This window comes from Rhipicephalus microplus, chromosome 6 (genome assembly GCF_043290135.1).
Source record: "Rhipicephalus microplus isolate Deutch F79 chromosome 6, USDA_Rmic, whole genome shotgun sequence".
In the NCBI taxonomy this organism is placed as follows: domain Eukaryota; kingdom Metazoa; phylum Arthropoda; class Arachnida; order Ixodida; family Ixodidae; genus Rhipicephalus; species Rhipicephalus microplus.
This window is the reverse complement of record NC_134705.1, coordinates 201,700,271-201,724,759: the sequence shown is the minus strand read 5'-3', so window position 1 is coordinate 201,724,759 and position 24,489 is coordinate 201,700,271. Positions and strand designations below refer to the sequence as shown.

General features: G+C 44.5%; 1 protein-coding gene across 2 annotated transcripts in view; it reads right to left on the bottom strand.

Annotated features, from left to right (window-relative positions):
- Positions 1 to 5,977: 5,977 nt before the first annotated feature.
- Positions 5,978 to 24,489, bottom strand: part of gek (serine/threonine-protein kinase gek) — a 151,943-nt gene continuing 133,431 nt past the window's right edge. For both annotated transcript variants that reach the window (XM_075867614.1, XM_075867615.1), the window contains 5 exons: positions 21,083 to 21,351; positions 18,041 to 18,140; positions 16,810 to 16,873; positions 15,554 to 15,696; positions 5,978 to 10,801 (listed from right to left, as the gene is read on the bottom strand). In XM_075867614.1, coding sequence (XP_075723729.1) covers positions 10,652 to 10,801; positions 15,554 to 15,696; positions 16,810 to 16,873; positions 18,041 to 18,140; positions 21,083 to 21,351 — 726 coding nt within the window. In that variant the 3' untranslated portion in view covers positions 5,978 to 10,651. The remainder of the gene's footprint in view (positions 10,802 to 15,553; positions 15,697 to 16,809; positions 16,874 to 18,040; positions 18,141 to 21,082; positions 21,352 to 24,489) is intronic.

The window sequence follows — 24,489 nt, the reverse complement described above, 5'->3', positions numbered from 1 at the left end:
AGGCACGAGCGGCCGAACCCTTGCTTCTCCCCTCTGCGTATCGGGCAAGCAGTCTTTCTGGTGCGCACGCGCCGTTTATTTCGGTCACCATTGTCGGTCGCAAATTCTCGGCGTTGCTGGACACGGGCGCAAGCGCTTCGTTGTTTGGCGAACAGGTGTTGTCCCACGTGCAGAAGCGCTCGGTGCGCTTGCGGGACAGCCGAACGACATTCACCCTCGCGAAAGGCGTGGCCCAGTCGGCGGGCGCCGCGAGGTTGACTGTCAGATGGGGAGGTCGAATGAGACGCGCGCGTTTCGTTCATCTTCCAGGGCTCAGTGTTCCTGTGATTCTCGGTCGGGACTTTCTCCTAAAAACCGGTATCGTAGTGGACATTGCGAATGGAGGCTATCGCGACGGACCTTTTTCCGAGCTAAAGCCGTTCATCAGCCCTCCGGCGCTTTCTGTAGCCTGTGCAGTTGAAGCGTCGAAACCGTGTCACGTGCAAACTTCGGGGGCAGGCCCCTGCGCTATGCACTCGTCGGCTCAAAATCCCCATCGGGATCGAGCGGCACGACACGAAGAGGCTCCGCATCCTTTGATCGCCTGTGCGACTCAATTGAATGATACACAGAAGGCTCGTTTGTCGGCACTGTTGCGCGAATACGATGAGCTCTTCACCGATCAACCCGGCTGTACCGATTTGGTGAGCCATTCGATCGAAACTGGCGACGCGCTTCCTTTGAAGTGTAACCCCAGGCCCGTCAGCCAGGCCAAGAGGCAGGTAATTGACGGCTTGCTGGACGAGATGCTCTCATCCGGCATTGTTCGCCGTTCGTCCAGCGCCTGGGCGTCTCCAATTGTGTTGGTGCCTAAGAAAGATGGCAGTCATCGCCTGTGCGTAGACTATCGCCGTCTCAACGGAGTGACTCGTAAGGATGCCTATCCGCTCCCCACGATTAGCTCCATCGTAGGAAACCTCGGCACTGCGCAATATTTTACCACATTAGATGCCTCCAAAGGTTACCTACAGGTCCGGATGGGTAATCGTGACCAGTGTAAAACTGCGTTCACGTCCCACAGAGGGTTGTTCGAGTTTACTCGTATGCCTTTTGGTCTTTGCAATGCTCCTGCGACTTTTCAGAGACTCATGGACCGCGTCCTCGGGGAAGCAAAGTGGTCTTACTGCATGTGCTACCTCGACGACATCGTGATTTATTCACGAACCTTCGAAGAGCACTTGGCCCACATTGCCGATGTGCTCGGGAGGGTGAGAGCCGCCGGGATGACGTTAAATCCCGCAAAGGCCCAACTAGCGCAAATCCGAGTTCAGTTACTTGGCTTCACGCTGGGCGAAGGCTCCATTGAGCCAGATCGGGAGAAACTTCGAGCAATCCTCGATTTCCCCGCGCCCAAGGACGTACGCGGCCTGCGCCGCTTTCTCGGAATGGCCAATTTTTACCGGTCGTTCATTCCGTCCTGTGCCCGAGTGCAGGCACCCTTGACCAAGCTCCTGGGTAAGTCAGCTGAGTGGCGATGGGGACCTGAGCAGCAAGAGGCGTTTTGCCGACTGTCTAGCGCCATTGCGGAGACAGCGCAGCTCAAGCTCCCCGACCTGACCAAACCGTTTGTTGTCCAGACTGACGCAAGCGATCTGGGATTAGGAGCAGTTCTCCTACAGGAATACGATGGTGTGTTGCAGCCGCTGGCCTTTGCCAGCCGCTCGTTGATACCCGCGGAAAGGAATTATTCCGTGACCGAGAGGGAGTGTCTCGCCATCGTGTTTGCACTGCGGAAGTTTGATGTCTACCTGGATGGGACGAAATTTGTGGTGCAAACAGATCACAGCGCGCTTAGCTGGCTGATGCGGCTCCGTGAGCCTGCAGGCAGGCTAGCGCGCTGGGCTCTCCTAATACAGCATTATGACTTTTCAGTGCAGTATCGGAAGGGGAGCACTAACGTGGTAGCTGACGCGCTATCTCGTGCCCCAGTGTCGACCAGGAGCCTGGATCCCGGTGCGACAACCGCTAGCGGTGCCTTTGCGCAAGCAAGCGGCGCGGGCGAAACGGCGGCGGAGCCGCCGAGTGGAGAAAAGGGTGAGTGCGGCGACGAGCAAACCCTTTCCACGGGCCAGGCAAGCAGCGCGCCGCGAAGCGGGCGAGAGGGGGAGCGAAAGGGAAGCGAACCCGTGACGCCAATGCGAGCGGAGGCGATGGCTGCAGTCCTGAGTGGGAACGATACCAAGCTCCCCTTTGGGAGAATGGGAATCGCTTTCAGCAGACAAGAGTTACTGAAGGCCCAGCAAGATGATCCGTTTTGTCGCGAGTTGAGCGACGGTCTCAGGGAGACGGAGCGCCGAGACGCTGCTGGTAGTGCGGCGGGCGCAGGGGGACGGGAACCGGCGTGTGTCGCTGGGTCCCCCGCGGATACATACTTACTGGACCATGATGGACTCCTGCTGAAATACATAGCCACCGATGAGGAGTCAGTGGACCCGTTTAAGGTGGTTGTGCCCAAAAGTCTGAGAGGCGCACTGTTGCGAGCCTCTCACGACGAGCCCATTGCCGGTCACCTGAGTGGCTCCAAAGTTTTTGCGAAACTGAGCAAGGTTGTGACTTGGCTTGGCATGAAGCGTGACATTTTTCGCTATTGCCGTTCCTGCCACGTCTGTCAAACGGTGAAATCAAGGGGTGGCAAGCCGCCCGGCTTGATGAAACCGATTGTCAGTGAGCGTCCGTGGCAAGTAGCCACCTGCGATCTAATGGGGCCGTTCCCCAGGAGTAAGCAGGGGTTCATACATCTGATGGTAGTCGTTGATCATTTTTCCAAATGGGTGGAGCTGTTTCCGCTGCGGAAAGTGACAGCGCGAGCGGTGTTAGAGAGGCTACAGGAAGTGTTTTGTCGGTTCGGCTTTCCGAAAAGATTGATCACGGACAATGCGTCGTATTTCACCGCTCGGGTGTTTGGTAATACGTGCCGTTCCTTAGGAATAGATCACTGCACCACTTCGCCCTACCATCCCCAGTCCAATTTGACGGAGCGTACCAATCGTACGCTCAAACCGATGTTGGCGGCCTTTGCCGAAAGTCAAAGGGACTGGGCAGACCATTTGAGTGAACTCGCGTTTGCAATCCGAACCTCCGAGAGTCGCTCTACTGGTTTCTCTCCCGCCTTCCTTAATTTCGGAAGGGAGTTGGCAAATCCGGTGACCAGTGTCATGCAATGCCAGCTCGGAGACGAGGAAGAACCGGCAGACTGTTCTGCTTACGCTTCCACACTTCGGGACAGGCTTTGTCGAGCTCTCAGTAGAGCGAGGCAAAGTTTGGCATCGGCCAGGGCCGAGCAAAAGGCCCAGTACGACCGAAAACGTCGCCACCTTTCATTTAAGGTGGGTGACCTCGTCCTGAAGCGCAACCACGCTCTTAGCGACGCGAGCAAGGGTTTCTCAACTTCGCTCGCTCCAAAGTGGCTTGGTCCGTACCGAGTGGAAAAAGCTTGGACTCCACTCGCGTACTTGCTGAAAGACCCGCTTTCGGGAAAACTCAGCCGTGCCCATATCGCAGACCTGAAAGCCTTTGCGTCGAGGTCTGACGAGCCTGCGCCAGCGCCCAGTGGCTCTTCGCGCAAGCAACGGCGCACACCCGGCGCGGCGGACCGCATTCGGACCACGCACCGGTATAATCTGAGGAAGCGGTCACCTTAGTGATTTCGCGCCGGACGGCGGGCTTATTTCCGCAACCGAAGGCCCTCATTTTTACTTTCTAGTCTCAGTTAGCTAACTTCTTTACAGCCGGTGCTTGCAAAGAGGTCTGTTCCGCCCAGTTACTGCTGCTGATTGTCATTTGAGTGTTGTTGTTTACTTGATGTTTTTCAGTGTTTTCTTTTTTTTTTCTTCTCGCTGGAGGAGGGGATTTGAATTGGTGCTTTAGCGTGGGGAGAGGGACAAATGACACTCTGCGCTTCCCTTGCGGTGCGCGTTTGGAGAGACCCGACCATCGGAGGTGTGTGTGCGTGTGTGTGTGTGCGTGTGGCGACAACTTAGGAAGTCACCGACCCCTACACCACTTTGGACTCTGGAGGTGTTCGGAGACCTGCACGAGGCTCCTGCACGAGGCCATCTGTGGCAGACGCTCTGCACGACTCGACCGACGCCGAAGCCAGTATATTTGGCGACCATTATTCCAACAGAAGGGCCGGCTGTCGCAGCGAGGTCCATCCGAACCTCCACCAAGGCGGCATTCGTCGGACTCTCAGGGCTGTCGTCAACATCGACGAGACGAAGGTGAGCCCGTTCCTCGCATGAGGGCCTCAACCAGGACCCTCCCCTTGAACTCTCGCATCCACGCAATCACCCAAGTCAGACATTACGTGACGCTGCCCCTCCGAGCCGTGAACGCGCTCTTGCGTGAGCATCATGAACTCCCGTTACCCCTCTTCCGCGGAGCCCTTGTATTTGTCAAGTGTATTCTTGTGTTGTTTATTTTTTTCTTCAGCAGCAGTTGCAGAGCGAGGCTGAGGCTAGCTGTTGCCCATTACATGACGCCTTTGCATGCATGGGCGACGACCGGCTGCCTTTGCAGACCGGTATATAGGGTGAATTAAGGAGAGGAGGATGTGGGGATCTGAGGCGCGCCCGCGACCATTTTCGCGGGCATTCCGCCACACGGCCACACCCTTTTGCTTTCCTGCCCTGTTAACACCACGTGGCGATAGATGGCGCCACGTGCGGGCACGGCGCGCGGTGCGGGCATGGCGCCACGTGCGGGCACGGCGCCACGTGCGGGCACGGCGCGCGGTACGCGCGCGCCGAGAGAGCGCTCTCTTCTCCGTTGGTCGGCGCCGGGTAAGCACGTGTTTTCCTTCGTCCGCGTCCCCTTTGGGAATCGCCGGACTGCAGCCTGCCTGGGGTGGCCTTGGGCACCTCGGCAGGCGTGTTTACTTGAGTGCTAGCTTCGGTAGCGTACGCTAAGCCCACAGCGGTGCCTAGTGCTTGAAGTGGTCGTACCACAACGAGCCGCACTTGCGTTAGGCCTACGTGTACGAGGTTTGCCCTCACACTCGCGACCAGGCCCAGTGGCCACCGTGAGAGTGCGCAGCATAGCCGCGAGGGACCTTTTCCCGACCGGCGTGTCAAAGCTCGCCATTGCCAGCTGCGACGTGCTCGCGGTTTTCCCCTTAGTGTGAACGTCCGCGTGCGGGTGCCTTTGCTACCCGCGTCCCGGGAGCGGACGTTGTACTGTTGTTCGGGGTGCCGCCAGAAGCAATAAAGTGTTGTGTACTGTTACATTAGAACACTGTCTATTTGCCGCGCCGCGCTAAACGCCTTATCAGTTGAGCGCGCGCGGAGCGGTGCGCTACACGCGAGTAAACGGAGTAGCGGCCCTGTGGCTCGCTAAGCGTGAACCCGCGGTGATCGTCCGCTGCAGTTAGGAGCGGAGTCACCATAAATTCCATTAATTGTTCACAATATTGTGAAACTGTTCTGGGTTTTATGAAGAAAAGAAGAGAAATTTAAGGTCTTGTTTTCTTTGTTAAACACAACATTAACGACCATGAAGTCCAGTAAAGTACACGTGACATTATTTGTAGTAATTGTGATATGAATGTGACAAAATTAAAGTGAAAAAAAAGTTTCATTGTTATAGAACCAGCCAAATGTGCATGCATGTGAAATGTTTTATCAGCCTTGATTAAGTAATATCGATATTTTGTAATTTATCAACCTACTCTTAAATTTCTCGTGCTTTCGTGGTGCATTTTGGGGGACCGATACGCAAGTCCTTGCAATCAGCCCGGCGACTGTATTCGATTAATGGTTTCCAACAGATATGCAAAACTTTTGCGGAAGAATATTTTAGAGGCATGAGATCAAGATACTAGTGGGGTCTATGCCAAATTGGAAAGTGATTACAGAGATCCTTTAAAGGTTCATTGATGGCATGCTTGTAAAAATATTGTATAAACACAAAGTGTTCCAGAAAAATCTAGCACACAGACACATTTTAAAAGACAACCATATTTGGTTTTACTACTATCATCATATGTTTTACATATATGTACAAGCATGTTTGTGAATTGGCAATTTCTACTGACAGAACAGGCAGCAACGCTCTCCTTATGCAACAGTGGTAGCAGAGAAATGTGGAAATGCACGCAGAAATAGATAAAAGGCAAGCTGTGGCCACATTTTGTAACGATTATTGAAATTCATTTCTCTCGCATTTCGCTACTAGTCTGCACACATACACATGGCCATACCTTATGCACCCGAAGGTGTTAACATACGTAAACCAGAACATCAAATGCGAGTACGCGATTAGAAGATTTATCCTCAGTTATGCCAAGTGTCCAAAATTGGACACTTGGCATAACTGAGGATAAAAAAAGCAGTAGTATAGATTAAAAAATGAAAAAGAATCATTACAAAATGTGGCCTCAAGAGAAATATTTCAGTATTGTGAGTAGGCCACAACACTTTTTTTTTTGTCCCAGTGACATCATACCATTTGAAGTCACTAAGTCCCCACAGCACGCATAAGCAAACAGCATGTTATTAACACCTTGGCCAAGACTCGTTTCTCGTGATTGAGTGAAAGGTTTTCTCGCCACTTCAATATCGCATAAATCGCACTCATTGCCTCTTGTTAGCACCTGCAGTCTTCACTTTGTACTCTAGAAAAAAAAAAAAGAAAGAAAGTACAGGTTCTTGGCCAAAGCAATGTACACATGTTAACATCCCCCCTTCAAAAAAGGGCTATATTTGTATAGAATACTCAACACAATAAACATTGCTCCTCATTTTGCAATGGGCAAGGCAGACAACCAACATTGCACAGCTCACTCTCTAGGCTCCTCCAAAGCTGTGGTCTCTAAATAAATTAAAACAAAGGTTTTTTTTTTTTTTTTTCAAAAAAACTATACACATATGCAACATGTGCTCTCTAGCACCGGTGAGAGTGTGTGCTTCTTTACTTCAATCCCTGTTTTGCACATAGCGTCAAAAGAGAGCATTGATTGTCCCCACACAGAGCATTGGGCACAGGCAACATGATCTTAAATACAATAGCAGAACTTGCAAAAGACCAAGTGCAGAGGGTTGGATGGGTACAACATCAAAATCAGGGAATCCACTCTTGAAAACAGCTTGTTACTGCAAAATAATGTAAACTTTAACCACCGGATGGTACATGTTGAAGTTAAACTGTGCAGCAGTGCAAGGACAGGACGAACAGAAGAAAGCAAAGTGCTGTGAGACTTTGCTGTGTGGGTCCATCTGGTGGCGAGAACTTGGTGGAAAAAGATGCCCGCAACATACAGAAACCCGAATAAATAGCCTCACCAAGTAATCTATGAAAGATTTCTGCGGCCAACACCACAGGTCGTAGCTTCTGTCTTCTTTATCGAAGATGCTTGCACACATCTTGACACTACTTTTGAAAGACAGTGTACAAAAGCACCATGGGACTTTTACAGCTCCGTGCATGTAGTGATGAAAAGAAATATCTTTTATAGCTCTTTTTGCTCTGGACTGCTCTGCATTCTAAATGCATAAAAGTTTCAATACCTTCTGCAAATACTGCACAGCTGCTCACAAAAGACTAAACGAACAGAAGACTTTCATTGAAGCTGAGGTCTACAGTTGAAGATCTAAGGTGTGATCTTTACAGTCTCCTCCAAAATTTCATAGACCATGAAATCTGAGAAAAGTTTACCCGAAGGTCTCTGTATCCTCACATTATTCTAGCTCCCAGCTTGTGTGCAGTTAATGCAAACAATACAGTGTTGTATAGATCTATCTGCCATGGATACAAACTGCTAGAAGTAAATACCTCTTGTCTCATGGCACCCAAACTTTTCATCTAAACTGCACTACTCAACACCCCGCTGCTAGCCCATATGCGAAAGAATTAAGCTTCGTTTCCCTATTTCTAAAGCTTCAAAGAATTTTGCGCACAGCTGCACATGATGTTGATTTAAGTCTAAAATCTTGAACTTTCAAAACTGGAGTATACGTTGTCCATTTTTTCTGAATTCTGCATAGTCAATTTAGGGTGTGTATTTTTGGGGAACAGAACCAGTGTTGTCATCACTTTTATGATTTCACCAATTCAAGGTGCGCGACTCATGTTTCACGCAAACTGCACTGGCCTCAGCAGAGTACGTTTAAGCTTCAGCACTACTTCAAGTAACCAGTTTTGTGCTCCCCAAGGAGAGTGTCCCAAAAAACTGGTAGCGTTTGTAAGACATGCAAGTTTGAAAAATACATCTCTATACTGCAGTCACATCTCAATATAACGGACATAACAAAGTAAACTTAAAATGTCTCACGCTGGTATAATAATGTAAACAACAGTATACATTTATATAACAAATGTTGGATATAACCAAGAAATATTGGATATAACCAAGAAGTTTTCAAGTCGGATGCAACCTCACATTCAACGAGGTTTGACTCTAGTTTCATTCCACATCGAGATTCTGTAATGGCAAATCAATTGTTCTCTACAGTTATATGGGCACACATAGAAAAGCAAAGGTGTGGCCTTATCCCCGATATCAGGTGACAAAAAAAAAAGAAAAATGGCGGCAACACCAGGCATTATTTACAAAAGTCAGAGGTAGCGGTACGCCATCATGTATGGAAAAAGTTTTACATAAAAGCCCCACAAAGTGCACGTATCAGTGCACAGTACTAGACGAAAATACTTGTCAAAGTGTCATCTTTCAGCAGTGACAAAAAACTATTTAAAAAAAATTGATGCAGCATTTCTCTCATCAGAATATATGCTACTGTTTGTCACGATAAAAGCAACTTGTAACAATGCTTCAGGTCATGTTACTCAAGAAACTCAACTTTTGGAAAGAAACAAAAACAGTGTCTAAATGTGCAAAGCACTCTTAGGAGAAGCACTGCTGCAGCGCCAGCCAACACTAACCTTAGCCTTATCTAATCTGCATTTGATTACACAAAACTAATTAACATTTTAGAAGTGCAGCACAACCAATAATCATCACTATTACTGCAGAAAGTGGCAGCACTGCGTATAGACCTTTCTATGTAGGCCAACTTAACATTTTACCGAAATTCAGATATGAGAACGTTATCGCGACTCTGCTGGTTCCTGTTGGCACGTCCAAATATGTCAAGCTTTATACCTCTTTTATGGTCAGAACCTCAAAAATATATCTTGGGCAAAAACCAAATAAGAAAAAAAAAAGGAAATGTGTTGCCACTGCAGTGACTTTATACCCGTTTCAAAGTATATGTTGGACATGAAACACCAAAATTGCCAAACAACATCATGACGTGAAGTGGCAAAAAATTAAGTGCTCTGTGTTTCTAGCCATTAATGTGTGGTTTCAGAGTTCCTTTTTGCCTTTAATATACTGTTTATGTTGTGGACAACACACCAACACTACATGTGCTCTCATAACAGAGTCGCTTCTCAATGACAACTGAAGAGCAGCTGCAGCAATGCACAGGGTTCTCCAAGATTACTTCGAATCGTCATATGTGTGCTTATAATAACTAATTTTGTACCTTTACAAATATACATCTATATAATCTCTAAGTGTAGGTTAAAGAAGGAAAAGAAATGTCAGCATTTGTTTTGAGAACCACTAAATCCTACTAAATGTTTGATATACTAATATTGCCAACAGAGGAACAGAAAGACAACATTATCCACAAAATGTTTAACAGTTGGCGTAAAACTGTGGGTACTAAGTTCATTTATACAGAATCCACAGCACGATGCATGCGAGGCAACATGCTCTAATACGTTTCCAGTTTAGACTCTGATTCAGAAGCCTATATGTGCACGACAGCACAAAACACAATGCTGAAAGACATACTAGTAAGGTTTCCCTAGTAACCTGAGCATTCCAATGTTGGTGCTAGCGTAACGCTTGAACTCTAAAAAGAACAAGGTTCAAAAGAAGCACTTACACACTTGAAACGGGCAAGGCTCTGGAAGTGAGTTGCTCAAAAAATAATAATAAGCATCTCGTGTCATTCGGCTACGTGCACCTTTGCCGCTGTCACCCGTCTGCCTCATCTTAGGCCGCAAAACAGTTTGACAAATTTTGTTTGAAAATGAATACTTACGACACGAGCCGGTTGGTATCGCTGTGGAGACGCTGCAGTTTCCTTTAATAGCAACTTGCCGCAATTGATGCACTGGCCCTTACAGCCAGCATGTTCGAGTGTAGAGGTTGCATGTCCTGGCAAGCCACTGAACAGCTGGACTTGGCTGTGCACTTTGTAAAGCTTGGCAGAAGATGCTATCAGCACCACTGGTAAAAAGTTCGTATGCAGGGTCAGTCAACGACCAAGTTACAGAATAAGAACCACATTATAGAAAACAGGCGTGGCCACTAAAACGTATGAAGACATTGGTGCTTCTATGTGTGTCCCCGACACCGCACTGGTGCAAAGACAAGCCAGAGTGGCCACCTACAGCCTGCTTTCACCTGAGCGAAAAGGGACAAATTTAAAAAGAAAGCAGCAAAAAATATGCTTCATAACCTCTTTTAGACACACGCGAGCACCAAACATACAAATAAAACAAAAGTGCTTGTGAGCAGCCACGGTGCTCGAACTGGAGGCACCTAATGACGTAACAGATGGTGACGTTGCTGACTGAATCGATGACGTCTGATCGCAGCGTGACCTTAGCTCTGAGACTCGTAGCTGGAGGAGAACTGTTCGCGCGGGTCTTCCAGTCCGAGGCCCAAGTCGACGGGACTCGGCGGGGTGCTCAAGTTGGAGCTATTGTTGGAGGCAATCGAGTGCCGTGGACTCGCTTGTTGTCCTCTCGACTCCTGGAGTGATCGGGTGCAGGGGGTGATGGGAAAAAATAAAACAAGACGTATGCTGTGAGATACACCATAGGGCCAGGAGCTGCACGAAGTCTTCAACTCAATCATTTTGAAAGCAAAAACAGCACAAGAAACACGAAGATGCCCAACAGTTCAGCTGTGTTTCTTGAAGGGACACTAAAGTGAAACAGCAACAGATAAATTATTCTCTTGGAACTCTACTGTCATCAGTTTTGCTGTCATGGACTAGTATTACAAAACTAAAAAACTCAAAATTTCATGTTTCAGTTTTGCACCAATATTTTACCACACGAATGTCAGCATGATGTGACAAGTTACAGGAAAAGTCTAGGGGCTTTAATTTTGGCCACATTGGTTCAATAAAATTTACTCAAACTTGCTATGCCCAGGCTTTGAGTCTCCAAAGTAACACAGTTTAAATCATTTTTACCAACAAAAAAATAACATAGTCCCTAGCAGATTCCATCAAAATCTATGATGTCACTGTGAGCTGGTGCAGGAACTACATATGAAAGGAAAAAAAAAAAAAGAAGGCTTTTCTCTTGTGTGTACGTTTAAGAGCATACACTCAGACACAAACATTCCGAAGTTAAGTAAGGCACAATATCTTAACCACTCGGGTATTAATGAAGAAAGAAGTGGTGAACATGTTTACGACAATGAAGTCTGTTTCAGAGCACTCAAAGCAACTGCTGCTGAGCAGGAGTGGTGACCTGGTAGTACTTGCCAGGAATCTTGCAACGCCACCAATGGTGGTGTATGTGCATCTGTTATGGCACACGAAATCAAACTTACAGGAAACTACTGACATTAGTACTCAGCAAATTATCCAATGACATTAGTTTCAGATGCTAAACTGGTAACATTCTTCACTCTGTTAATATAATTGAGGTTTAACAGCGCGAAAAATACAAGGCGGAGAGGAAAAGAATGGGACAAGCGCTTACTTCCAACTAAAATTTCATTGACAAGTTAACATACAACTGTGTAATTACAGTGGTGTAATACATTGGCTTCCTGGCTGCAGGCTAGCCAAGTTGGACACAACTGGCACGTTTATAGACACTGCACCTTTCAAGCTTCTCTTGTGGGGTATTTCTTGTCTTTTGCTATCAGTATACATATAACCGTGCTGAATAAAAAAGTTCTGTTGGGTTGAAGCTTCAATGTACTTCATACCACTCTGGTTCAATTATCGAAATCAAAACCTATAGCGGGTTGCAAACGAGTTTTGCAACAGTGAACAGGTTCATGAACCAATTTGGCACGTTAAACTTTACTTTTGACATGCTACACAGTGTTAAGCTCAAACATTCCAAGCAGCATTGTTCGTGTTGCAGCAAAACATATTCTTTTCTTTTGAGTAATAACAAATGCAAGGCACGTGGCTTGCTCTTGTATATTTGCAACTCCTGCCAGGAGACTAAAGCACTGCCAAACTAATGGCTGTGTATTTGACTGTAAAAAAAAAACAGTCAAATACACGGCCATCTTGCAGGCACTGCATCACATGGCAAGCATGTGGCCCTTCGTAGCATGCATTCCTGCGCTTTTTTTCCCACATTTCTTCTGGCAGAACAGAAGGAACTGATACGAATGTTTATAGGTGAAATAAAAATGTTAGACAAAAATGATCACGTCACATTATTTGAAATATCATAAAATGAAAACTTGCATAGAGTTTGCCTGACAACAGAACTCTTTGCATAATACACCTGTACACCATGCGTCATAGCTATTGCATGATGCCGTTAAAATCACACCAGAAGGGCAGTGTACTTCACAGATGCATTTAGTGAAGAGTATAGTGCTTGTTGAGTAACCTCTTCCTGGGCAACGTTGGTGCATAAGTTTGCTGAACATGTTATTTGCAGCACAATGCTTGGAACATGAAGATGAAAAAAAAAAGGAAAACAAATGAGCATCAACTATAAACTGTTTATTGACAGCAAAGGCTGCAAGTCAAGTAAACTTTCAACCAATAAACAATTAGTAGTTGGCACTCATCTGTCATTCTTCCTTTCCTTCCAAGCATTGTGACATGAATAACATGTTCAGAGCTTGTTGAGTCAAAGGTCACATTGTGGTGCACTATTTCCTGTGAGTACACACATGACGAGAACAGCAAAATAACAATTTCCTTGTTCTGATCCAAGCGAGAGACGTGATAGACTGCCTGAAACATCCTAACTCAATGGCAGAATTACTTTGAATGTGTGATCTCTCCTTCATGTCTTTCAGAAGCTGGCCGTCTCTGCAACCACACATCAGATTGATTTAGAGTCTTCATAGAAACAGTCTCGCCACTTGCACTGCAACAACTGCTGTAGCTTATACCTTGAATTACATTTTTTTTCTTCAAGTTCAGGCTCTACTTTTGTTATGGCATATTCCAAAAATATAAATTTATGTTCAGGTTCAGTTTCAACGAAAATACCAGCTTGAGTACGGTTTTCAGTTCTGGTTCGAATTCAGTTTGACACCTTGGTATATATATATTATGACCTCCAAGTGAAGATAGGTTAGGTCAAGTTCGACTGGATATGAAATTTTCAATTTTGCTACAATAGTACAATGCTCATTGAAATAAAACACAGCCAATAAATTTTCTGTTTTACTTCATATCTCTCTCTAAATTATCATATCCACACTCTATATACTGAGGTATAAGTGCATGGTAGTTCATTATTCTTGCAACATCACACACAAGAGACACTAGGACAGAAAGATCTCATTATTCTTTTTTTTTAATCTAAGGGAGATGCTTCGAGTGAAGAACAGTTTTAAATGTTATGCACCGCATAAAACTTGCATTAACAATGGTTAAAAAAAAAAGAAGAAATCAGCATTCTTGCTTATGTTTAGAATGTTTGCAAGCTCTGTAATTGCACAAATAATATCATGTCCAATAGCACATAGCCCAGAGCATCCTATAAATACTCATCAGGAAAATCTAAAATAAAAAATGTAAATTCAGAAAACAAGTTACTTTTGAAGTAAAATCGTTACTAACTATACTAGTAAGCAAAAATGTCATTCTGTTGTCTTCCTTCACTACAAATGCAATGCTCAACCAACCAAGGTAGTAAGGGGCTGAAATGTGCATTAAGGAGCTCGCTGAAAAGCGAAAGTTTCCTTTTTTGCCTTTTTAAAGAGCCTAATCCTAAGGCATAATAAAGAGATGAAATAAAAGACACCTACCACCCTTCTTTTAAAAAAAATGATGAAGAAAATGAGTCATTGTACATACCAGCCCTTCAAAAAATGCAAACAATAATAATTGTCAAAGTTGCACCAACAGTACTTTAAAAATGCTCAATGCCTCTCATTGTTTGCTTCTTTGTGAGCACAGTACCAACTGGAAGATGAATGAGTACCAATCAGCATGACATTTTTCAATTCTTATACTGTGCCAGTTGTTTTTAGTGTGAGTTGACATTATTTATTTTTCCAGAGTACATCCTATTGAACAAATCAGCCTGACAATGAATTAAATTACACTAAATTAAGAAAACTTCATATGAAGTTTGTGAATCATACAATACTGCAACTTTCCTAGTAGTAGATTAATTTGAAGTTGAAGGCCATGTGATATAAGAAAATCGGCAGTACACATTTGAAAGTTTACATCGCTTAGAAAATTGTGTATGGCTCAAAAGACCAACCCTCTCATGTTGCAAAGCTACAAAAGTGTGCTAGATAAGTAAATTAGCTGACTTTCATAGCTTATTTCATATTCAAGGAGAACCACCTGTTGTTGTAAGAAGTTCACTGATCCACTCATAATGGCACCAAAGAAAAATAGGGTGATTTTTTTACATGAGTAAGCACAAAATAGCAACCATATAGCAACAGTACAGTGGATCCAAACTGCATCAAATTCAATAATTTACATCAGCAGGCTTTAGATACAAAAATGTCTCGCAAGATTTTACGAAGTGTTCTCAATATTCGAACAAACGCTCGTAATTATTCTAATTAAAGAACTGGCATCTTTGTCACTATCATCGTCACTCAATGACACCTTCAAGAAAATATTACAGTTCTTTGGATGAGAACTTACAACAAGCTTTTATATATCTGAATACGTATAATATATGCATGTGCTTCTTTAAGTAGTTAACCACATTATAAAACGAGCAATGTGTGCTTGAAAATGCACACACGCAGCACGGACTTGCAGCTGAATGAGCTGGTTGCGATCTGTATCAGGCATTTTTATTTCAAAGAAGGAAAGAAGGAAACAAAGTAAGTGAAAAAACCTGAGCACTGTATTTTTATTTTTTTGCTCATTTTTCATCTCCTTAAAGCCAAAGATGCCTCATGTGGAACACTGACACGAATACTATAATGCAGACATAGCAGGAGCTGTTTTTTTAAAGAGAATATCCACACCGCTAGCTGACCAGTTTGGGATGACAGTTAGACCAGTTAATGAAAAAGTGAAGTTTGCAAATTGTTTCAGGAAGAGCAGAGAAGAAGGCGTGACTTGGCTTGACTGCAGACTTATGCACGTTTACCTAAGCACAGCACTGAGAAAGTTACCAAAGCACTAGATGCAGCCTAAGAAATACAATTGCAGCACGAATAGCCCTACGCAACATTACACCACTGCAACCAGACTAGAGTGTTCCATCCACATAAACTGGCTATATATTCAGTTTACTCAAGTTAAAGGCACATAAGTTCATGTCACTGAACTTAATAACGCGACAGCCATTCAGAGCTACTTACATCATGTGCTGAGCCTTGAAGCATGGAGCCATGTTCTTGAGATGACAGCGATCCATCAGGTGATGCAGTCAGTGAGGATTTAGCTGTCCTGGGTACAGTGCCAGGAGCCAGTGGTGCTGGCCGCTTGGGTTGCAATGGAACACCTACGGCATTAGCACATTGCAGAGATCACAAATCAATCCAGTGAATCCTTTTGCAAAGTATGCCGATGTGACATTTGTTTTATAAGTGCTGAATGTTCAGCGAGTCCGTGTTTTGATATCAAATTAATGATAAATAACGCTACAAAATGTGTTGTAAACAACATGAAACAAAACGCTACAAAATGTGTTGTAAACAACATGAAACAATCTCATCTTTCTTTCTGTTGCCCACTTAGTTGTGCTTTTTTAAACGTTTCAGTCTAGAGCCTGTGAATTATACAGAAAGTTCCAAACGAATTTGAGCAGCCTTGATGGGGTACTTGTTAGTAATAATCCGGTGATGTATTCTGGCAGTGGACGCAACACAATGTCACTGGCTTGCTCTGTTTGAGCAATTACTCAATTACTGCTAAGCATAGGCACTGTCAAAGGTAATGCAGAACCCTTGTTCACTTTTTCATGAGCCATATCAAGCTCATGAGTGATGTTACCATATCAAGCTCATGAGTGATGAAAATTTCACTCCGTTCCATTATTTGACAGTAACGTGTATTACTTTTCAGGGCATTCTTTAGCATTGCCACAATGCCATGTGTGAATGCTGCAGCACTCGTTGCACTAAATACCACCTACAAATCTGCAATAAAATGCACCGACTGTTCAGTTAATGCTTACATGCACTGACTAGGGCATCGAATGTGTTGTTTCACAATATACTTTAGGGGTGCATTTCTTAAAACTGGTGAACACATGCACGCTTGTGCGCACACATGTGTTGCTTCAATTTTTTCGCTTGGTATAAGTGTGCTATTAAAAAGAATATCCTTAGGACATTTTATCAAACTTATAATTAAGTAGAAATCATTCCAGTGTTAGTTTTAATGCATGAAATGTCAGTTCATTCAAGAAATATGCGCAAAAAAAAAATTCAACTTGCTATGGAAGACTTCTGAAAAGTGTATTGTGATGGATGAATAAGCACAGAGAAAACAAGACAGGAAAGAGAAAAATGTTGATGGGCTATAATAGCTTCAAAGGCCTACCACCTAACAGTTTCAAACATCTTGGTGGACATGTGTGCTGCAATGCCCATACACAAAGATGACGACAAACCTGGTGGCTTCACAGACTTGACCCATGCTCTTTTCTCCTCCATGGCTGCAACTCCTTGCACTGTCTGTAGGGCAGGAGAAATGAAGTACAGTACTCCTTAGTCCTCCAGCTATTTCACTTCTCAAGAAAATCACAGGCACTACTGAGCAGTACAGTAGACTTATTCTTTGAACAAAATAAAGGGGGCTTTTAGAAACAGGAAGTCGCGGCAGTCTCTTTATCAGTCCAACACACAAACTCAAAAGCACTCTTGTGATTTGCGATGCTAAGGCATCCCTTTCCTGCACCCAATAAAAGAAAATAATTAAAAACAATAAAAAGATAATCTAAAAACAAAACAAACTGATAGAATTGAGGTAACTTCTTTTGCCTTATCCACCAGTTTGCATGCTGTGTGAGCCCAGAGCCGGCTCAATCGGCATGATCTGCCACACAACAGGCAACACAGTGAACCCAGCTAGCAGGCTGGACTTAGTTCCTGTGCAAACCATGCTTCCCTCTCCAAACTGGTGACAATGATCGCACCAGAAGGCGAAAGCCATCCCATTTTTCCACTGGTTATCCAACCGGTTATTCATCATCTTGCTCTTAAGCATCATTATCATCAAAAATTAGGATTGTAATGGTCATCATCATCTTGACTGTTCCTCTGATGATTCTCACTGTGCCTCTGGAAGGACTCAAATGCAAAAGTCATCCGGTGAAGTGATCACAGTGGAAAATGATGATTATGATGACTGCACCGGATTGCTCTCGCCTTCGTCATCTTGGGCAAATGCATGAAAAACCCAGTGACTCTTTCTATATGTACACAAGAAAGTCCACTTTGTGACTTCAAAAATATTTGCAGCCATATTTTGAAAGATCGCTCTATGAAATTCCAAGCAATCATATTTTTCTGAAGGCATGAATAGGTCATGATCCACAGGAATAAATTTTGCGAACTGTTGCGACTACAATTCACGTCTTATTTTAAAATGACCCACTGCGAACGCCGTCAGAACATTATTGACACACCATCATGCCATATTTTTCTTATTTCTTTACAAAGCCAAAGCCTGCTTAAAATCAGAAAGAGTAATCTGTGTTGAACGAACTACATCATTCAGCTCCTTGAAATACCATGCTTGCAGCTTCCATTGGCGCCAGTGCAACCTTTGCTCATAAGCTTTGTTGAAACCTACACAAATTTTATAAACACTACAAGCACTAAATTTTGTAAAGTCCTCACCGTGGGCAGATCAATGAGCTTCTGCAGCTCAGTGGGACCCATGTGTTGAATGTGGTTGAAGTTGGATGGTGCAGATATCATTCTTGATCGCCGGTCACCACTGCATTAAATTGCACAAAAACAAAAACCGACATGCTGAAAGCAGCACATATTCAGTTTGATTCGTGACAGGTCATCACACTTTGAGTGCTTTTTAAGTGAAACTGCTAGTGAATAGATGAAGTAAAAGTTCCAAAAGAGTCATCAATAGGTTGGCTTACAAGAGCACTTAGCAGCAACATTTGTGGTGCAAGGGTTACCAGGTTATGTACGCTACACTTGCAGCATGGCATCCCAAATTCAGATCACTCACATCTTCCCAGAACACTCTTTCCACCTTCAATTGGGTGGCTTTAATTAAAGAGCTGCATGCACACTAAGGAGTCCAATTTTCTTCCACATAGCTATGAAATAAATCAGGACAGTCATTGGGCAAGCTGGCAGTTCTTGTTAAAGTCTTCCAGTGCGGAAAAAATGTCGACAGAAAACGAGAGATGACCATAGACAATGAGCAGAAGTGTATTGCAGAAATTCAATCAAATATAAGAAAAACATAGCCTCATAGAAAAGTAAAAAAAAAAAGACATGCTGAATAAAAATAAAAAAAGACATGACAAAAGATGTCTAACATTCACCTACATCATTTGCGTTGTTGATGCGCACAGTACAAAAAAGGAGCTCTTCTTCAGTCAATACAGCAGATGTCACACGGATGCACTGTATACTGAACTGGCAATCTCATTGGCCGCAACTATTTTGAGCATTACTGGGATCCACTGTCCCACTAGAGCTTGACAATAATTAAAGAGTGGTTTTCAACTTCAAACATCACCCATGCTACAGTGGAGAGAAATGTCAAGTGAAGAGTATTCCGGCTCGCCATAGAAACCACGTAGCTAGAGAAGCCAGAGCAAGGATGTTAGGTAAGATATCAGACACAATAGTGCTGAGTGTGATGTTTATGTGATTTTCATAACGCGCGGGAAGACATGTCTGTCCAACCGGAAGGTACGTGAACGATCATTAGTATGAACATAACTAGAATTGTACTCACCACGCTACATTAAAAGTGGGCACTTAACCATTGAAGATAGCATGCAGGAGGTTGCAGATACATTTCTTTTTCACCTGACCAGGGTTTAGACCAGGGGTCAGCAACCTGCGGCCCACGGGTCACTTTTATGCAGCCCCCGGCACAATATAAAAATGACCCCCCCCCCCCCCCCCCTCTGTCCCTTGTTGCTTCTTAGCTGAAAGCGGATATGGTAGTCTTTTGACCTCATGTGGGATACTAATTTGTAACCTATCTTTGTAATCTGCAACATTGTGCATGCTTGCAAAAAATAAACATGATTTTTATTCTAATTTTGTATACAGTGGAACTTCGATTATAGTCCCCCAGTTTCACAATGACCCACATTTGACGGCCAATCGGTTTGGTCCCGACAAATCTCCACAGAAATAATGTATTAAAAACCCTGGTTATATGACGCCAAATATTCACCATCGACCAAATATTCACGAGTGCAACATATGAACTTTCGTTCCCATAGGTTGACGATTGCAAACGTAGAGATTGAGACAGAATGCCTTCTTAGAATGAGAAAATTTATTCTCCAGGAAGTTCATGCACTTCTTCATATGTCTTGATCGTGTGCATATGTATTCGGGCTCGTCATTGTTTCAAGCTCTATCCACATAGAGTAGCTTCGACTGGCCGAAAAGTTGATATTTTCACGTTTTCGGTCCATGGAAACTTTTTCTGGTCAACATACAGCTGATCTCCTGCCTTGGTCTCATTTTCAGTCACAGGCTTGCACACGCATAAGAACGTGGCGCAGTTGTTTTCACCGTGCAAAATTACTTCCACTTGACGTCAACATTCATAATAGCAGCGCAACATCATTAGTTGCGCTTCACAAGCCAACAATTACAACACGCGCAGCTCAGTCGCACACAAAGGCATTTCATGCAAACTGGTGGTCTGTCGCCATTATGTGATAGCGATGACACTGTGCCTGTCTGGCTCTTCTGACGAGAGTCTGCTGCCAACGCGGTTACGTTTTCATTTTCATGTTCAAGCAATTTTCGGACTGATGTTTATCGGCAGAAAAATACACGTTGGCTTCGATTTTTTGAAGTTGTGAATTAAGATTCGATCAAACCTCCTCCAACTCTGTAATGCGGTCATTAGCTGCCACTGGCAAGAATAATTTTATCTACCGTCTTTGCAGAGGCCCACGGTCATGCCGTGGGCTAATTCAGGCGGTCTGTGCCCAATTTTTAGGCAAGGCTGGGTGTCACTGCGTATATTCTTAGTTTTTCAATTATACAACGCCCTAATTATATGATGGTTTTGCATGGTCTCTAGAAAGTTGTGTAATCATCAGGGTTGCACTGTATTATTGTCAATTCACTGAATTATTCTTTTTTGACCGCAAAGCACAACCCCAACCCCCTCAATTTGCCGTTCAGCCCTCGCCGTGTCAGCTTCATGCAAACTTGGCCCTTCGCCTGAAAAGGTTGCCAAGCCCTGGCATAGATGATTTCACTGTTAGTAGAGGTTCTGTGCCTAGAACACAACAAAACTGACGTTGTGACATCCTACATAGTGTATTTGTACATATGAAGCCATGTCCTCCAATTCAAAGTAAAAGTGAAAGCTAGCGTTAATAAATTAATGATTCCCCTTCTAACAATGTTACTGCCTTTCAGAAAGTAACAATATAAGTAATGCACCTGAAACTGTTTACTAGGTGACTCATTACTCACTGACCACTTGCCAAACTGACTGAGCACTTCATCTCCAACTCTCTAGATGTATGCTGGTAATCACAAGGTACATTACTGCTATCCCACTGGATCATTTCAAATGAGAATATATGACAGAGAAATTCTAATCTCATTTGCAAACCAGCTGTTGAAAGCATCAAATATCTTTTCAGAAGAAAGATTTATCGAAAAGTGTATACCGCAGATTACGTGTATGAAGTCGGAGCTTACGCCTTTTGTTTCTCGGCTTCTCGTACAGAAAACCTCCGCCTGGCTCGGGTCACAAGTGCTGCGGCCATGGAGGAAGTGGATCCTCGTAGAGGGGGCGCCACGTGTGTCATGCCCCCTCCACTCATGGTGGGACGATGGGAGCCCGATTCCGTAGGGCCACAGACGCGCACAGCATACTCCCTCCTGTGGATCGGGTGCATGTAGATCACGTGCGGAGCTTCGGTGACGAGAGTGAAGCAGACCTGCCCATCGCGGCACAGAGGCTTTGTCTGAAGAAAGAGAAAGAAGAAACGGTGTGAAATTAATGGCCCACGAATTATGTACCAAGTCTGTACATAAACTACGAGACCATGTTACAGTACATGGCATATAGGAGGGGTTAAAGTCATTCAATATGCAGTGAAGAACAATTAAATAGTACAGTTAAACCTTGATATTACAAACTTCAATACATGTAGTTTTACTTCCTATATAACAAACTATTTCACATCAGGCTGTTTAAACAGATGTGCAGCGCCACCAGTGGCCCCATGAGCATGAAAAAGATTGAAATTTTGGACAAAATAGTACACCACAGCCTGAGACACTTTCAACGTGTCATCAATAAAAGAGAGGTATGAGGCACATGCCAAACGTGGAAACGCTGCGACGGTGTAGAAGAAGAAAAACATTCACCCGAGAGCACGCGCACCAGCCACGTAGATGGAAAAGATTAGCCAGAAAAAGGCTCGTGGCACGCGACCCAGGCCTGTAGAAAAAATTTCAGAAGATGAGCTAGCACTGTGCATTGGGACGCTGGGCAGCCAAGACATGGGGAACGAGCGTCGTTAATGTGCGAGGGGAGCAGGATGACCATACGAGTCTGAGGATGTCGGCGTGACAGGCTCACGAATGGGCTGTCGACCTCGGAGGTTTTGAGTGAGGCTGCTCAAACTTGCCGCACCCTTGCCCAGCAGTTCCTGGTAGACTTGCAGCTCTCCCACTTAACGGCAGGACAACAACAGACCACATCGGTCAGCAGGGCAGACTTGCCGTCAGGAGAGTCCATGGCGAGGCTAAGCCTAACCTAGCGGGGCTGAAGAAGACGATGGAGTCCAGGACGCTGGCAATGACGATTAGCGGCTCGTTCGGCAGGACCCATCGACGACGAAAGCGAAGAGGTTGAGGAGGTCAACGACGTACGTGACAAACCTAGACACGGCATCTAAGAGAAGCCGACGGGAACAGTAAGAGTGTGCGATTGTGATGTCATATTGAATTAGAAACAGTGGCTAGGGCTAGGAACGAATTGAAACTGGTTTGCAGACTACGTTGCTTGTATTGTTATTGGGGTAATTTTATGTCCGCGAGTGTTAGCTTCGTTTTCAATTTTCGCATTTTATATTTGGTTATAAAGTGTGAGTTCGTTGTGCCACCCCTGTCTCCCGACTTTCTCAATTCCATCTGATGCAAGCGTTCTTGAGACACGTTCGTGACACAACCACATGCTAGTTTGAATAAGGAGTTGTAAATAGAAATAATCTTTGCGGGAAACCAAGCTAGTCCGCCGCCTTTGGGTGAGCTTTGCTGCCTATTTCAGCTGTTCTCATGTCCCGATATGACTCCCCTCCTCCGTGGTTTGTCGCGTTGGGAGAGCAGGGAGTGACGATTAACCCCTCTCACCCAGTAGCGGATGTCGACTTTGTTGCCGTGTGCAAAATCTCTCGGGATGTTTCGCGCGCACGCGTCGGAAAAGAGGGAACCTTTCTGGGATGATAAGGGGTAAGCATGCATTTCTTTTCCATCCGTCGGCTCCCTTTTTTGGGGCATGTTTGGACTTCACCAACAGTATCTTGCACTCCGGGCGAACAGTTACCTTTTGTCACCCCTTTCGAACGCTAGACCGAAGAGCGGTGCGCTGTCCTAGTGCGTGATCATACTACGCCGACCCGTACCTCTAAGCCAACACGAGCGCCTTTGCCCTCGCTCGAGCAACCGGGCCCTTTGTACCGGTGTCCCCGTGAATCACTTTTACCACGGAGACGTGCTCGCGGCACCCTGTGTAGTACTTCTCGCCCGTGGCGTGGATAAGCCCATCTGCTTTTCTGCCTCGCCTTTTGCAATGAGCTCTGTACTGCGTTTTGGTGTTGCCACTGATAATAAAGAGTTGCGATCTTGACCAGTACCGTGTTCTCGCCACGGCGACGATTAACGTCTGCCCTGCAGCTCGCTAAGACCGGACCCACGCTAGTGGCCGTACTCTTTCGAGGATACGTGTACACTACACGTTTTAGTTTAGGTCCTTTGTTGCCACTCATTCAGAACTTATACCACGGAATCATTCAGTCCACAGACTATTTTACATGTGGGTTTCGGTGGCGCCATATTGGCTGTTAACTTTTGCATTTCGCACCTTTAACAACTAAATTAATGGTGTTGCAGTAGGTACATACGCATGCACTTATTGTACAGTTGGCTTGGCACATACAATATTTAATGGCCTTATCAATTGACGTCGCAATATACAACAAGAAGAAAAGATCGGCCTAATAGCCCAAGATGTTGGCACCCATATGTCGAAGCTAAAATAGTCTATAGTTGCTGGCCACACTTGAAATACAAAACAAGTCAATCCATTGGCTCATAAAATCATGCTTCTTGATCGTGCGTTACCCACGTATGTCTTTCATAGTCTTGGTTGCTGTCAGTTCCTGGAAGTGCATTACAAGGTTCAATCACATCAACTAGCCCTTTTTGCAGCTTTATTAGAGTCCTAAAAACCTAAATTTGTGCAAGTTGTTGCACAAGTTTTGTTCAGCATGTCTACTTTCTAAAATAGAATTGCAAATTTTCAGGTAATTTCTGTGTTTCATACTGCCGACTATGTGGGCATTTCAGCAATGCCTTTAAAACTGCTGATTATCAATCAGCTACAGTACTGCAGAGGTACATATCAAAATGATTGCAAGACAAGGATTTCATGCATTTAAAATATATCGACATTTTTAGGAACTTCTTAATACTTCTCACCTAAAACTTGATTGCCTTGTGTACACCTTCAGAAGAGCGGTTTTACAAATCTACTAAAATATGTAGAAAAAAATTGAAACTAATCAAGATATAATTACCAAATTACCCAGCTTTCCAGTAGTCATAACTACCTATCTCCCCACACTTAAATAATGTGGCTTGGCAGTGCTATAGGTATAACTGCAGGCTGTGCAACAATATATCTCTTTGTGCTGTCATAAAAGTATCTAAAAGGCCAAGGACAAAAAAAACTGTCATGTTTCTGGTGGTTGCCATTCAGTTAAAATTAGATACCATCAAGACTTATTCCTAGTTTTCAACTATCTTTGCTCGTTGCACAGCAACTGAATGTTTTGGAAAAAAGTGAAAAGTTTCAGTTGAAAACATTGGTTCATTCT